Source organism: Myotis davidii, unplaced genomic scaffold (assembly GCF_000327345.1).
Source record: "Myotis davidii unplaced genomic scaffold, ASM32734v1 scaffold151, whole genome shotgun sequence".
NCBI classification, from domain to species: domain Eukaryota; kingdom Metazoa; phylum Chordata; class Mammalia; order Chiroptera; family Vespertilionidae; genus Myotis; species Myotis davidii.
Window position 1 is genome coordinate 2376426 of NW_006285248.1, and position 14657 is coordinate 2391082.

Genomic DNA, 14657 nt, shown 5'->3' on the forward strand with positions numbered 1-14657 from the left:
CTCTCTCTTGTCAATCCATGTCTATGGTCTTTAAGATAATTTGTTATGTAAAATTATTTATTTATCTGAAAAATGAAAAAGTCAATATTAAGAAAAAAATTGTAAATGGAAGATTACAAGAGAGGGTTTCGCATGCCAGCAAAAGTTACTGGTGTGCCATGTTTGGCATGCGTGCCAGGGGTTGCCCACCCCTGCTCTAGACACTGCCACCTACTGGCAGACTGTCCTAGGAAATATGTAAACCTCTGATGTCTACAATGTCATTGTGCCCCTTATGTGGTTTCGTGTGCAGGGCACAGCCTGCATCATGGTCTGCAGCTGCTACGACACAAATGTTGACTTGAGAGCCTTCTCATTGGCCATACACTCTTCAACTGACCTCTGCATTTTCAGTTTTCAAAGAAATTAAAACTAATCTTGGAGCACAATGAATCACTTCTTAAAATAAAAACAGTATGAAACAACTTTGTGGATTGCTGCCATTTGAAGGTTCCTTTTTCCTTATTTCACCAAACCTTTCTCAGTACTCTGATCTACCCCTACACTCCTTTGTTCTTAGGGATCCCCTCTGCCATTTCTCGTGCCCCTTTGACATCTCTATTGAACAGTTATCGTTGAAACTACACTGCCAGAACCGTTTTGTGTTGTGTGACTGTGAAGAGGCCAGTTCACATCTCCTTGTCACGATCGCATGAGGGCTGTGCCTTTCTCCTCTTCATGTTCCATGGGCGCTCCCACCCCTGTTCCTCCTCCTGCAACAGTGTCCCATCTTGTTGGTATAACTCCGGACAGTCAGGAACCAAGTGTAAATCTGTAGGTCCCTTTCAGTAGACACCCAGAACCTATATTGTCTCCTGATCACCTTTGACAGGTGATGCAGAGGTGACACGACCCAAAGGTCTGTGTGGCTGAGGTGCCGGCCTCACTCCTGTTCCTCTTGTCGGGGATTTGCTCTCAAGACTGTCTCTATGGTTGTTACTAGAAAGATATCAAATATTCAAGGGTTGACCTCCGTTGAGGGCTGAAAGCCTACGGCCCGGGGCACCCACATTTCACTGGCATTCCCTAGAGAGCTTCCACGGGACAAAGGCCCGAGTCCCTGCAGGGAGACTGAGGTCATCGTCCTCTGCTCCCACAGGGAGGGCCCGCCGCCCTTGTTTATGCAGAAAGGCAGATTCCTGCCGGAGATCCAGGGCCCTCGCAGGCTGACATTTCGCCGAGTCGAGCCAAGCCGGACATGCAGGTTCACTTCCGTGGCCTGCGGTTGGCTCGGGCTCTCGGGGCCTGGCCCCCAGGCACAGTGGCCCTCACAAGGCCTGGCATTGTGCTCCCTGTCCTGAGAAGTTTCCCGGCTGCACAGCGGATGAATGCCAGCCGCTGCGACAGGAATTGTTCCTTGAAAATGTGGTGTTAGGTTGTACGGGTTGGCCCGCCTCTAAGATAACTCTAAATAGAAGGTGTTTGTACTTTTCAGAGAAGAAAAAAAATTTTTAAATCACCAATATGTTTTTTTTCTTCCTAAGGTGCTCTATTGTTCTGCTATTTGAAACAGCCTCTTCCTTCGATACCTTTCGGCCTTCTGCAACCGAACTTGACTGATCCTGCTGGGATCATAACTTAGGTGGATCATAACCAGCCTATGTCTTTTACAACTGCCTTCAATGTTATCCCTTGGGTCACTTCCTAAAAGATTAAGAGTCTCTTTTAAAATAGAAATAAAGGATCCCAAACCATAAAACTTAATATATTTTTTTTAATTTTTATTTTTTTTTCAATGACAGTTGACACTCATTATTATATTAGTTTCAGGCGTACAGCAGCTTGTTTAAATTTTAAAAATAACGTTTGTTTCCAGGAGAACGTAAAGAATAAAAGATAATCATGAATAATCAGTCCTGCTACCCAGACAACCACTGCTAAGTTGGTGCTGCACATCCTGGCTGAATTTTTTTCTATTTATATACATATATGTTCCTATAAAAATCAGCTACAACTATATATACAGTTTTGTAATCTCTTTTTCACTAGCAATATAGTCTTTTCATGTCAATAAACATAACTCAATATTGTTCTTTTCGTGTTTGCATAGTATTCAGTGTTTGCATGTCATAACAGACTTAATCAGCCTCCTGTTAATGGGTATGAAGGGTTGTGTTTGGTTTTGTTTTCCCAAGTTGTTGGTAATAGAAACGGTACTGGAATAAATTGACTGTCAAAAGAATTCACAGTTTTCAGGCGTTTGCTATGAATTGTCTAATTGACTTTCAGAAAGGTTGAATCTATGATTCTACCATAAGCTAATGAAAGAGAGAGAGAATATTTCAAGGATCTCTGTGCTTTATCATTAAAAATTTGTTTTTACCAATTGGGAGGTTAAAAATGATATCTTCTAGTTATAACCATTTTATTTATCGATTCCTAGTGTTACCAAGCATTTTGTTCAGGGGGAGGCATTTGTATTTGTTCTTTTGTGCATTCTTTCATTGTCATTTATTATTCCATATGGTGGTTTGCGTGGATTGAACTTTTTGTTTGATTGTTGCTGATGATTTTTTAAATGATGAAAATTTTAAAACAAAGTAGAAGGAATAATGTAATACATCACCATATCCCACCACCCAGATTAAACAAACATTTGCCATGCTTACTTCACCAGTCTTTCCCCCTACATTTTACATCACATCCCAGACATCATAACACTCACTCCCAGATTCTTTGATATACATCTCTAAAAAATAAGGATATTTTCTACAATACCTTTGTACACCTTACAAAATTCACAATATAGTTGATTGGTTTTATCATTGCTGAGAAGGTTCTGTTGATAGGCACCAGCCAAGTGCACAGCCATGTCAATGGACTAAGAGGAGAAAGAAACACGTCTTAGCTTTCTCCTCACCTCAAAAATTAAAGAAGAAAATCTGGTGCCCATAGGGGTAGTTGAATGATGGAGTGACCTTGGTTCTCCATCTGCTCACAAGCGCCATTGAGAACCCACTGACTCTGCAGTGCCAGCCTCAGTGTGTAGATAAATGCCCCCGCCGAAGCCTGCCAATGCATAGCCATTAATTCATGTTTATTCACTACAGTTCTTTCTCTGAAAATGTGTGCACCGAACTTGATCAATGACTGGGCTTTCAGGCCTGGCCCACTGGGGTCGAAGGAGGTCTTCTCTGTTGTGTCCATTTTAAACTTGAATAGGGGATTTACTATTTGGATGGTCAGGGTTGTCATTAGGTCAGAGACACCACCAACCCAGTCTTTTCTTTCTTTCTTTCTTTCTTTTAATCCTCACCAGAGGACATTTTTTCCATTCCTTTTCAGAGAGAGTGGGAGGGAGGCATGGAGGGGCTGAGAGACAGAGAGAGAGAAACATTGATGTGAGAGACACACACATCGACTGGTTGCCTCTCACATGTGCCCTGACAGGGGGTGGAGAGAGAATCAACAACCCAGGTACATGCACTTGACTGGGAATTGAACCCAAGACCCTTCGGTGCTTGGGCTGACACTCTAACCACTGAGCAGCACCCTCCAGGGCCCAGTCATTGTTAAACTTGAGCACTCTTCTCCACCCCCGGGCCCACTGACCTGCATCCTGGGTACTTTTATTAAAATAAGTAAGTAAATAAATAAAACCATTCAGGAATAGGGGCCCTCGTTTCTGCAGGATTGAGGAGGGAAGGACACTGTCATGAGCACCATTAACATTGTGTTTTCTTTCATGATCGATTACTTTTTTAACTGACGACAGGATGGCCATAGGAAAACGGGCACTGGCTTTTCCACCTAAACGGTCAATGTCTGGGTCCGTTTCACAAGAAATGAAGCTACACAATCTCTCATCCGAAATGAAACCGAGAGCCCAAGGTGGACGCTAGGAGGACTGCGTACAGTCCAGGGTGGCATTTTGCAATTGCTGTACCCGGTTTTTAAGGGTTCAAGTTTCTTTCTAAAAATCTGTGGACCTAAGCATTTTGTATATTTTAAATATAATCATTTATAAATATGTTACAACATATAGATATATAAAAATATTAAGCATCTATTATTCTATTTTAAATTATTAGCAAATAAATGAATCAAGGATGGTCATATTTGAGAAAAAATAAGCACCACCTAAAAGTGAAGAAAGCTGCATTCATTGTGATAATTAAGGTGAAAATAAAATCATCTTATTTGGTCTTTTTAAAACAATGAATATCTTTTTAAAAAGTGGCAACATTTTTGTTGTTGAGTTGTGAGTGTATTCTCATGCAGGCTGCCCCTGCTTCTTAGAAAGTTCCTCTGACCTTAAAGTCCTTGAGGAAATGTTGAGAAGGTAGTTATAACTAATCCAAATATTTCCCCCTCTTCCTTATCTTCAAATAATCCCATCTTTTTCATTGATGTGTTGCAAAAGCTTTTTTTTTTAAAAAAAAAAAAAGACAAACCCGTTCTGGTTTTTGGCAAGGACTGTATTCTGTCATTGTTAGCAAGGTCTGGGCTTTGTTCAAAGAAAACATTTCCGGTTTGTTGTCATTTCCTTTACTTTTGTTATATATACATGGAGATTCCAAATGGAAGTTACTGTATCCATTTCCGCGGTCGCAGTCCTGTTCCACACATTCAGAAAGTCTTTGAACTGGAGCGAGATTTACTCTTGGAATAACTTTGGTCTATCACCGTGCCTTCTTGAGGCTTTTGGAGGCTTGAAGGATTGTTTTCAGCTAGTGTTTCCTGTGCACTTCACAGTGTCACGCAGTGTGTCACTCCTGGGTCCGTCTCGAGGTCTGAGTGGTTCAGAGGTCAGAGTTTTAAAAATGCCAGCATGATGGCTTTAGATAAATATAGGGTGGCCCCCAAAATGTATACACACGCTTTGAGTAATTGTAAAGGCAGTGTTTATGAAAATACATTTCATTTTCAAAACTGCGCTATCAGCTGTTAAAGTGTGTGTACATTTTTTTTTTTTGGGGGGGGGGGACACCTGTACATGGAATCTCAGTTCTTTAAAAATAACTTGATATACCGATACAGAAAACTAGTGTTTCAGTGCGCTGACTTCCTGGCTGGGACTAAGTGGAGACTGAGAAAGGCCCCGCTAACAGGGGGGTAAACAGCATGTGGTGCCGTGGTCCATGCTGGGGCAGCCGGGGGCAGCCAGAGGGAGGACACACTGGCTCCCACGGCCCTTTTCCAGCCCGGACTGGGGCTTCTGGCTCTCCTTTCACCGTATGTAGCTTCTCAGAAATATCTGAGTCAGATCGTTTATTCTTTACATTTTCTTAAACTAAAACAAAGCAATATAAAAATTAACCCAGCCCAGCTGGCGTGACTCAGTGGTTGAGCGTCGACCCATGAACCAGGAGGTCACGGTTCAATTCTCGGTCAGGCACATGCCTGGGTTGCCTGCTCGATCCCCAATATGGGGCAGGCAGGAGGCAGCCAATAAATGATTCTCTCTCATCATTAATGTTTCTATCTCTCTATCTCTCCCTTCCTCTCCGAAATCAATTTTAGAAATATTAAAAATTAGCCCAAATTCTTTTAGGCATATTTTACCCAGAAAAAAAATATGGAAGCTGGATGGAGACTCAAGTACTTTCACTTGAAATACCCCATCTTTTTTATTCATTAAAGGAAATTTTGTCTATGTAGAGATTGAAGTCAGAATATCACTCAGGATGATGTAACAGAAACCCTTACATTTAATAGAATTTCATTCCACCCTAAAATATATAGATCCTTATGTGTTCTTAGTAAAAAAAAAAAACCATTATAGAACAAGATCTTTTTTTTTTCTATGTTTAATCTTTCTTTTCAATTTGCCATCTCCAAATTCAGTCCTAGGAGTTATTATCATTGCCTTCTAGAAGGAAAAAAAATTACTTCTTCTGTCACGCCTTCAAAACTATTGTGTCATTACTAAACAAAGTTTTTCTTCTTAACTTTCCCTTACATATTGTGTCCACCTTCTCCTTTTCCTCTCAGTTCCGTGTTGCTCTGGCATCTCACCCAGAATCGCCTTGGTGTTTTGGTTTTCACGGTGGCCCTCGGGAGGGGTGGCAAACCGGCTGCTCTGTGGGCAGCGAGCTCCCTGTTGGCCCGCAGATGTTAAAGGTGGAGATCCCTGCGGCACAGTCAGCACTTAGCAAAACGTATCACTACTTAGCGCCATAATCTTTTATGGACTGTTTTATTATTAACTGTAAATCTTTTTGTCCTGAAGCCCCGTGCTGTTGACCCTACAGCCCAGGCCGTCTAATGCCTGGGATTGCCTAGTCATGTATTTTAACCTGTAGATTTTCTACAGAAGAAAGACAGAAATACACCTTTAATCTCCATTTCATGTTTACCCAGAAAAGAATGTTGGATAGATAAAAGTTTTGTCTTTTTTAAGTAACATAAAGCAGGAACAGGAATGGTGTGTTGGGCAGTCCTAACTCTACACCAGCAGCTTCTAGATGCTCCTTCTGAGTGTGTACTGAATGTTTACGCGAATCAGCTACGTCTTCCAGGTCACCTGTTACTGTGCAGGGCCAACGGGAGTATGTTGTGGTAGATGGTGATTTGTTCCCTAAGTGACAGACACCTCCCCCATTAACCGTTAGTTTCAACCTGTTCCTTTTCCAACTTTTTAACCAAATATATTGATCATAGATCAATTTTTAACAGTTTTTGCCTTTTTTCATTTCCTTCGCTCACTTTTAGATAAAGAGAGGCTTTTTCATAGTAAAATGACTCAAGTTCTGGTAGCTGGAGAGTCAGGAAGTAAGAGGTTGCAACATTCACAAACTGGCTCCTTTTGTGGAAGAAGTGGTAACTGAGGGACAGTACAGGCGTGTGTCAGGGACAACTATGTTGTGAAGCTGTGTGTTCATGTATTTTTTTTCCTTGAGAAGATGCAGAATCAGCTCATCCTGTGTTGGGCCAATTCTGGGCCTTCCCTCCCCACTACCCTCTCCCACCCTCAGTCACTGCAGCCTGAACGGGGTGCTGGATTCATCCACTGCAAAGCTGGGCAACTGCTGAGAGTGGGTGATCTGCACAGGAAAAGAAAAGGAGCTTAAGGAACACCATCCCAACACCCAAAATGACACCACTCGGCACGAAGTTGCTGGGCAGTCATCTGTCCTCAGAGCATGAGCACAGTTAAAGGTGACCAGTGTTCTTGGGGATCTAAAACCATTGAGCAAGCCCGTGCTCCACGGGGCATGCTCCGAGTTTGGTCCCCACTCCTTCTCTTCCTGAGGCATGGATGCCAATCTAGGTGACATAGTGCCACCACGAGCTTCATATTTGTGTTGAGATAGAAGTTGGCCAACACCTCATGGCCTCATTACCCTTCCCTTTTCATTTGGGCTTAATAACAGTGAGGAGCTTGGCCCCAGGGACAGTGGGTACAGGCAGTGGAGAAGGGTTAGGATTGCAAATTGCCCTATCCCCAGTGTTGTGGAAGTATGCGAAAAGTGGAGCATCATTCCACCCTAAAATATATAGATCCTTATGTAGGTGTTGTGGAAGTATGCGAAAAGTGGAGCATCTGTTAACTTCTAGAGAGAAGTAAAGACTAAAATTATTTTCACTTGCTCAACTTCTCAATTGATACGGTCTTCCTGCAGTGTCCCAGGATCCTGCTTACTGAAGTGGCTGCTCCCAGCCTCACCCCTCCTCCCTCTCCCTTCCCTTTTTTCCACCACGAGCTTCATATTTGTGTTGAGATAGAAGTTGGCCAACACCTCATGGCCTCATTACCCTTCCCTTTTCATTTGGGCTTAATAACAGTGAGGAGCTTGGCCCCAGGGACAGTGGGTACAGGCAGTGGAGAAGGGTTAGGATTGCAAATTGCCCTATCCCCAGTGTTGTGGAAGTATGCGAAAAGTGGAGCATCATTCCACCCTAAAATATATAGATCCTTATGTGTTCTTAGTAAAAAAAAAAACCATTATAGAACAAGATCTTTTTTTTTCTATGTTTAATCTTTCTTTTCAATTGGCCATCTCCAAATTCAGTCCTAGGAGTTATTATCATTGCCTTCTAGAAGGAAAAAAAATTATTTTCACTTGCTCAACTTCTCAATTGATACGGTCTTCCTGCAGTGTCCCAGGATCCTGCTTACTGAAGTGGCTGCTCCCAGCCTCACCCCTCCTCCCTCTCCCTTCCCTTTGTTCTGTCCGTTCCAAGCATCACGATTCTGTGTTGTCCATGAGTTGCCTAGATGCTGAGACCACACAAAGGCAGCTTAGTGGGTGAGAGTGCACCCTGGACGCCAACCTGCCTGGATTCACATGCTGGCTCCGCTCGTGGCATGGACAGTTATCTAACTTCTCCGTGCCTGAGTTTCTCCATCTGTACAAAACACAGATAATAATAGTGGTAGCTACCCACAGGGTCCTTGTGAGGATTAAGTGAAGTTGATACACACAGAGCATCTTAGAACAGTGCCAGATACTTAGTAAGCAATATACGTGTTCCTCTTTTACTGTACATCTACTAAGAACTTCAACATGAAATGTCTTATTTAACCCGGATAGCACCCTAATAGAGATGGTATTTTTAAACCTTTTTCCAAGGATGAAACTGAGGCTAGAGAGGATATTGATTTGAAAAAGGTCACTTGAATCTCTAAGTGGCCAGTTTGGAATTCAGCCTCAGATCCTTTTAATCCAAACTCTGTGTAACCCCCTGCACTCCCACCTCCCGGCCTGGGTGGATATGAACTCGGAGCGTTGCAGCTGGGCTTCTGCAGGAAGGCCGTCCTGGCCAGGCCAGCCCCCAAGGTGGCTCTGCACCCTCTCTTCCTCAGCACTAGTTACATGGCGGTTCCCTGTCACAGGCCTCTGCGCCCCCTGACATCTGTTCCCGGGCCTGGCAGAGTGTAGGCCCTCCCGGTTACTGTGAACCCGAGGGAATGAGGGCCGTGTACATGTTTCTCTGTGGCAAGGAGGGTGATAGTCTCGATGCCTTTTAGGGGGACCCTCTTGGGACCCATGGAAGTCTCCACATTTCAGACCAAACAGTTCCATGGGCTCCCCTGGACTCTCCGATGTCAAGGTGACTGCTATAGCCAGTGTGACAGTACCAGGCAGGCCCGTTGCCCGCGCTTCACCCTGTGCCCAGGGCCAGCCTGAGGTTTCCATGTGAACTGTCCACACGTGGATGTCACTGTCGCCTCCTGTGGACGCTTCAGAACGAGGGAGGTGGAATTGAGAAATCTTATACTCTGGGTTTGACCAACAATCCTCCAACGTCTCTACATCTTTAAAGTGCTCTGACTCTAAACGGTTTTCTTCATGGAAATACTGAAACTTAACCTCGTCCCTCCAGCAGTGAGCTGGCCCTTCCAAGTCAGAGCAGCCTTTTCTTCATTCATTTTATTCAAGGAAACGGCACTTCTGCCACCTTGTGAGGAATGTTTCACTTATCACCCCGTTAGGTAGGCAGATACAGGTAAAAACAGCTCACATTTATGGAGCACTTACTGTTTGCCGGGCACTGTGGAAAGCATGTTCCATGGAGGATCTCGATGGGTCCTCACAGCTCCTCTGCGAGGTGTGCCATTTTAGAGACAAGAAGTGAAGGCTCCGAGAGTTTAATATTGTGCAGGGTCACACAGCCCTGAGTGGGGGAGCTGGAGTTCGAACCCAGAACTGCTTCCTCTCAAGCGCATGCTCTTAGACTCCATGCTGCACGGCCTTTTCCTTTCAGTGTTTGTATCATTTACAGGTTATGAGACGTTTGGCATAAAATGGCGTGTCTCCCCACTCCCCAGTGCCTGCTAGCCTACAGCCAGTTCATTATTAAGCCTATTAAATTTTTTTGTGTGTAAGATATAACTAAAAAGAAGCATCGATCAGATACTTAAACCTCAGAGGGAAGGCAGGGGAGGGTGGGGGCAAGGGGAGAGATCAACCGAAGGACTTGTATGCATGCATATAAGCATAATTAATGGACACAGACACCAGAGGGGTGAGGGCATAAGCGGGGTCGGGGGGAGCAATGAGAGAATAAAGACACATATGTAATACCTTAATAAAGAAAGGGGGGAAAAGGATAAAAATAACAAAGAAAAAAAAGTATGCAACACAACGTTGCATGAAACCTAGCCTAACTGTCCTGTAAAACTATATTTTTTTAATGTATGTTTTACTTAAACATATTTATATATCCTTTATTTTATCTTACTGTTCCCTTTATAACATATCATAATAGTAGCCATAGCCTTGCAGCATTTTTAAGAAAGCAGCACCCATCATGGGAGTCCTAGGCTGTGCTCCCTCAGATCTTTTCTTTCCCGTGATCTGTGGGTTTGCAGGGGGCCTGATCCCTGCGGGCTGTTTGGCTAATGGGATGGTTCAGTCAATCAGAGGCCCTGATGGGAGATGGGGGTGGGGCTTAAGGAAGAACTAGGGTGTTTCTACCTCCCTCCCTCTCCTGCAGCAGCTGCCTCTTCCCTGTGGCCCCCAGCTCCCATTTAAGTCCCTTTGTCCCTATAGCCTCAGGGTGGTGGTGGCCTCCCCCTTTTCCTATCTCTGGCTTGCTTTACTGCTCCCTACGCATTGCCCACCACCTGTGTACCCAGTGCCCTGGATTAAAATTTCCCTGTTATAAGTAGGTATTTCCAGTTCTTAGATGCTGCTGGATACTCCAGTATTCTCACATGTGATCACGATACTTATTATGATCACAATACAGTTTATGTTTGAGGCATGGAAGATGGATGGATGGTGTGATTGGGTTAAAACCCTCTATTAAAAGCATCCAAAGGCTTTGTGCTCACTGTGGCTGTGGTATCAGTGGAAACCTGGCTGGGTGTTTGTGTCCCTGGTTCCAGTCCTAGCTGAGTCACTGGGTGTACTTAGAATCACTCAAGTCAGAGCCTCAGTTTCACGGAAAATGAAGGCGCTCCCCGTATCCTTGCTGGCAGCCCCATTAGCTGGCTTTAACTCCTTCCGAACCAAGACAATTCTAAGACACATCTCCATATCTATGGGGACCATCGAGGTGTCTCCTTCAGTGAAACAGCCCCTGATTCCAGCCATCTGCCCTTCTAAGGCACACTGATGGTCCCCAGGGAATCAGGTGCCCGCATGTGGGTGAGCCAGGGCAAGCCTATTGCCACTCTGGGAAGAACCTCGGACAGGCCTCTCTGATTCTGACCCAGATGGTTGGTCTTCATCTGGGCTTAACACACTCGCAGAACATACAACGCAACAGTAAAATTCAGTGCTCAGCTGTCCTGACTGCGGGCTTAACCGTCTTTCAAATACAATCTGTCATATATTCACCTGACATATAAAACTAGCAGCAGAACGTGCATATGGGACTTGTCTGATGTAATATACTTTCTCTGTTTTAAGCACAATCTTCTTATGGTCTCTAAACACCATTTTTAAAAATGCAGTATCCAGCGTGTGTGTGTGTGTGTGTGTGTGTGTGTGTGTGTGTGTGTGTGTGTGTGTTTGGGGCTGATGCTCTGGGTACCTGAGATAACTTTAATTTACTAAACTCCACTCCTCCTCCCCGACCCCCAGCCCTTTTTTTTCAGAAGATACATTTAGACAATCACCGTTCTCCTCCAATTCAAAAGACCTGCTGCCCGGCGACTCTGCGCTCCACGGGAGAACACCAGCGCCAGGTAGGGATACACTGTTGGCTTTGCTTCTACTATTGATCGCTTAAAAATTACTTTTCTGAAATGTGTGAATTTTCAGATGCTTTCAGCGAATGTGGTGACGTTATTCATATGAAGAAGCCAGGTTTTTAAAAAGAGGGAGGAACTCAATTTCAGCAGCCACAAAAGTTCATTAAGAGAAAATGCAGGCGGTGAGAAAGCTCTTCGTCTGCTTCAGCAGCCCATTGTTGTTTACCTGCTGGTGTTTCATTCGTATCGTGATGTTCTTAACCTTTGAAATAGCGAAGTGTACCCTGAAGATACTTTACTTTTCACTTTGTCAGTGTTTCAGGGAGGCAGCCAGGAAGGTCGGGGAGGGTGGTGGCCCGGGCGGGACCCGTCAGGACCCCGTGGGGTGTGGGCCACTGCAAAGCCCACTCCAGTTCCCTTGGAGACAATCTTGCCCCAGATTTCACTCTCCTTAGATTGTCTGCATATATCCACCTAACCCTCCTTTTTGCCATCTGAGCATCAGCACGTAATGTCTTACCTACTCTTCCTTTCCTTTCCAAGTAAAAAGGAAGATGTGTTTGCTGCCCCCTCATCAACAGCATGACCGTCCTCAGGGCTCGTGGGTGTCCTCACAGTTGTTATGAAATGAGGACATTTGAGAACCACTGCCCTGCAGCCTGTGCTTCTTACTCACCCCCCGCCCACACCCCACCCCAACACCAATCCCGCAGCCAGGAAGCTTCCTGCTGTGGCTACCTTCCTTCCCAGCCACAGGGAGAACTTCAGAAGCTCTCGGTGGCCTCCACACCCATTCCTTTGTCCAGGAGAGCGGTGGGAGCCCATGGCTCAGTGCATGTGCAGGAGGGTAGCAGCAGGGGTGTTGGCCAGGAACCCCTTCAGAAATAAGTCCAGGTGTCCTCCGCACAGCCGAGGAGCTGGCTAACAGACAGCTGGAGACCTGAGTAGTGTGTCATTCAGAAAGAGCCGAGCAGCAGCTTAGAAATGTTGGCATGGGCATCACAAGTCATCAGAAGGGATGTCTAACAAACGGTTGGGAAAAGGCAGCTTTGTCGTCCTTCCATCTTGTGATGGCAGATCCATTTCTTCTCATCTCCAAAGAGTCCAGGGGCCGGCCTGCTTCTTAGCTCCACAGGACTTCTCAGTCCAATCACCCTAAATAACACACGCACACAAAAACACATTACCCGACGCCCGGTTCCAGGGGTGGAGGGAAATTCCGCGTAGTGGATGTCTTCATTCTCAAACAGGGCTTTTTGAACTACTGTTTACTTCCCACGGTGTCCTTTTGAATAGCCATCTCCCTGGTCCCCAAATTATCGACCTGCTGTTAAGTTGATGGATTGTGACTTTCTAATGTCAAAATAACTGCCTAGGAATTGCAAGTCGGAGTGCTGTTACCCATCCAGCCCGCGCCCGTGATGGATGCACCGGCCCTGCGTTGAGGCCTCAGCGTTGGGCTCGGCTGTATTTTAAGAAGGGTTTATGGTCATGTTACCACTTGACCTCAAAGAGCGATATCAGTACATGTCTCACTGTGTGCGGGTGGCGTTTCTGTGATTTGCTTGGAAGACTTCTATTACGAATGAGATAAACTCACTTAAAAAGTTAAGTAATGTTGAGGGGAAAGCCAGCATAGCGCGGATTTTAGAAATGCAAATACACCATTCTGAAGGAGAGCCAACCTCTGTCCTTCAAAAAGCCTTTCTTCAGGCAGAGGATGAGCAAAGTGATGTTCACATTTTACTAAAATTCACAACAGCACAGGGGCTTTTTACAAAGAAGCAAGGTGGCCATGCTTGGCAAGTGGCGTTAAAATGCAAAGAGTTAAAAATGATACGGACAACCTTGTGAGCACCAAGTTCCTGTAAGCTGAAGACATGTTTTGTAAAGGAAAGCCTCGGTAATTTGAACTCATTGTGGAGAAGACCAATGTTAGTTAACAAAATATTGAAGCATGGAGACTTCCCAGGTAAACATTTCTTTCAAGTTCAGACGGTGATGACTGGACATGATACCCCTACTAAATTAATGCTCCCCACTCCCTTACCCACAATTGGGAAGCCCAAAAGCTCTACCAACCACTACTTTTAAAATAAATTACTCGGTGATACAAACGAATGGGAGCCTATTTACAATCTTTATGTATTAGCCCAAGGGTAGAATTCATGCATTTTATTGCAGAAATATCAACATACTTGAGTATAAAGGCCCACTGGAGTGTTGCAAAAATATGCATTGTGCACCATATTATCTTCTTAAAATCAGAACAAGCATGAATCTCAAAGTACATCAGGCGCCAGGGGTCTGGGATGTGGTGGGCCTACATTTACTTGAGTACTCTGCTGAAATGCTGTGCTGGGGACAAGGAGATTTGAAGCTAGAGTTGAGGATCTTAGGTTCTGCAGTATAAGAGTCACGAATTCATGTAGAAAACTGTGAAAGACCAAGTGGGCAGCACATTGCTGAATCACTGGACAAGACATGACAAGAGAGCAGATTCAGTGGGGACACCGCAGCGCTCGGGCAGCCTTAGTAATGAGGGCCTGGGTGAGAGGGAAGGAGTGGGTGGGAGAGGCAGGTGGGGGAGACAAGGGTGGCCGACTGGGCTGGGAGGCTGGCTAGCTGTGCCATGAGCAGGTTGAGTTAAGGAATGACAGTGACTGTGCAGAAATGAGGAGGCCAGGAAGGAGACGGCTGGCTTTAATGACTAAGCATAAAATAATTTGTGGTTAGTATATCAACAAAAGCCCCAGAGTCCTTAGAAATCTTCTGTTGGGTGCTTTCAACCGTACCATTAAAATATTACTTCTATTCTTTATGTACCTTGCAAACTTCTTTCCACAGATAATCTACAATAGCAAAAGCATAATATGCTAATTAGACTGGAGGTCCTTCCAGAGGACCTTCCGGATGAAGCCAGGGCTGCGAGGGAAGCCCGGGTCCGGGGTGCCAGAGGGAAGCTGGTGCCGGCAGCCGGGGGAAGGAAGGCCTACTCTTGCACGAATTTCATGCAAGATAAATGTCAGTC

At 44.9% G+C, this 14657-nt stretch overlaps 1 protein-coding gene across 8 annotated transcripts in view; it reads left to right on the plus strand.

The window, feature by feature from the left end:
• The window catches only part of ZNF827 (zinc finger protein 827), a 167221-nt gene that overhangs the window by 98036 nt on the left and 54528 nt on the right, over positions 1-14657 (plus strand). For all 8 annotated transcript variants that reach the window (XM_006755945.2, XM_015558891.1, XM_015558887.1 and 5 more), the window contains exon 8: positions 11517-11620. In XM_006755945.2, coding sequence (XP_006756008.1) covers positions 11517-11620 — 104 coding nt within the window. The remainder of the gene's footprint in view (positions 1-11516; positions 11621-14657) is intronic.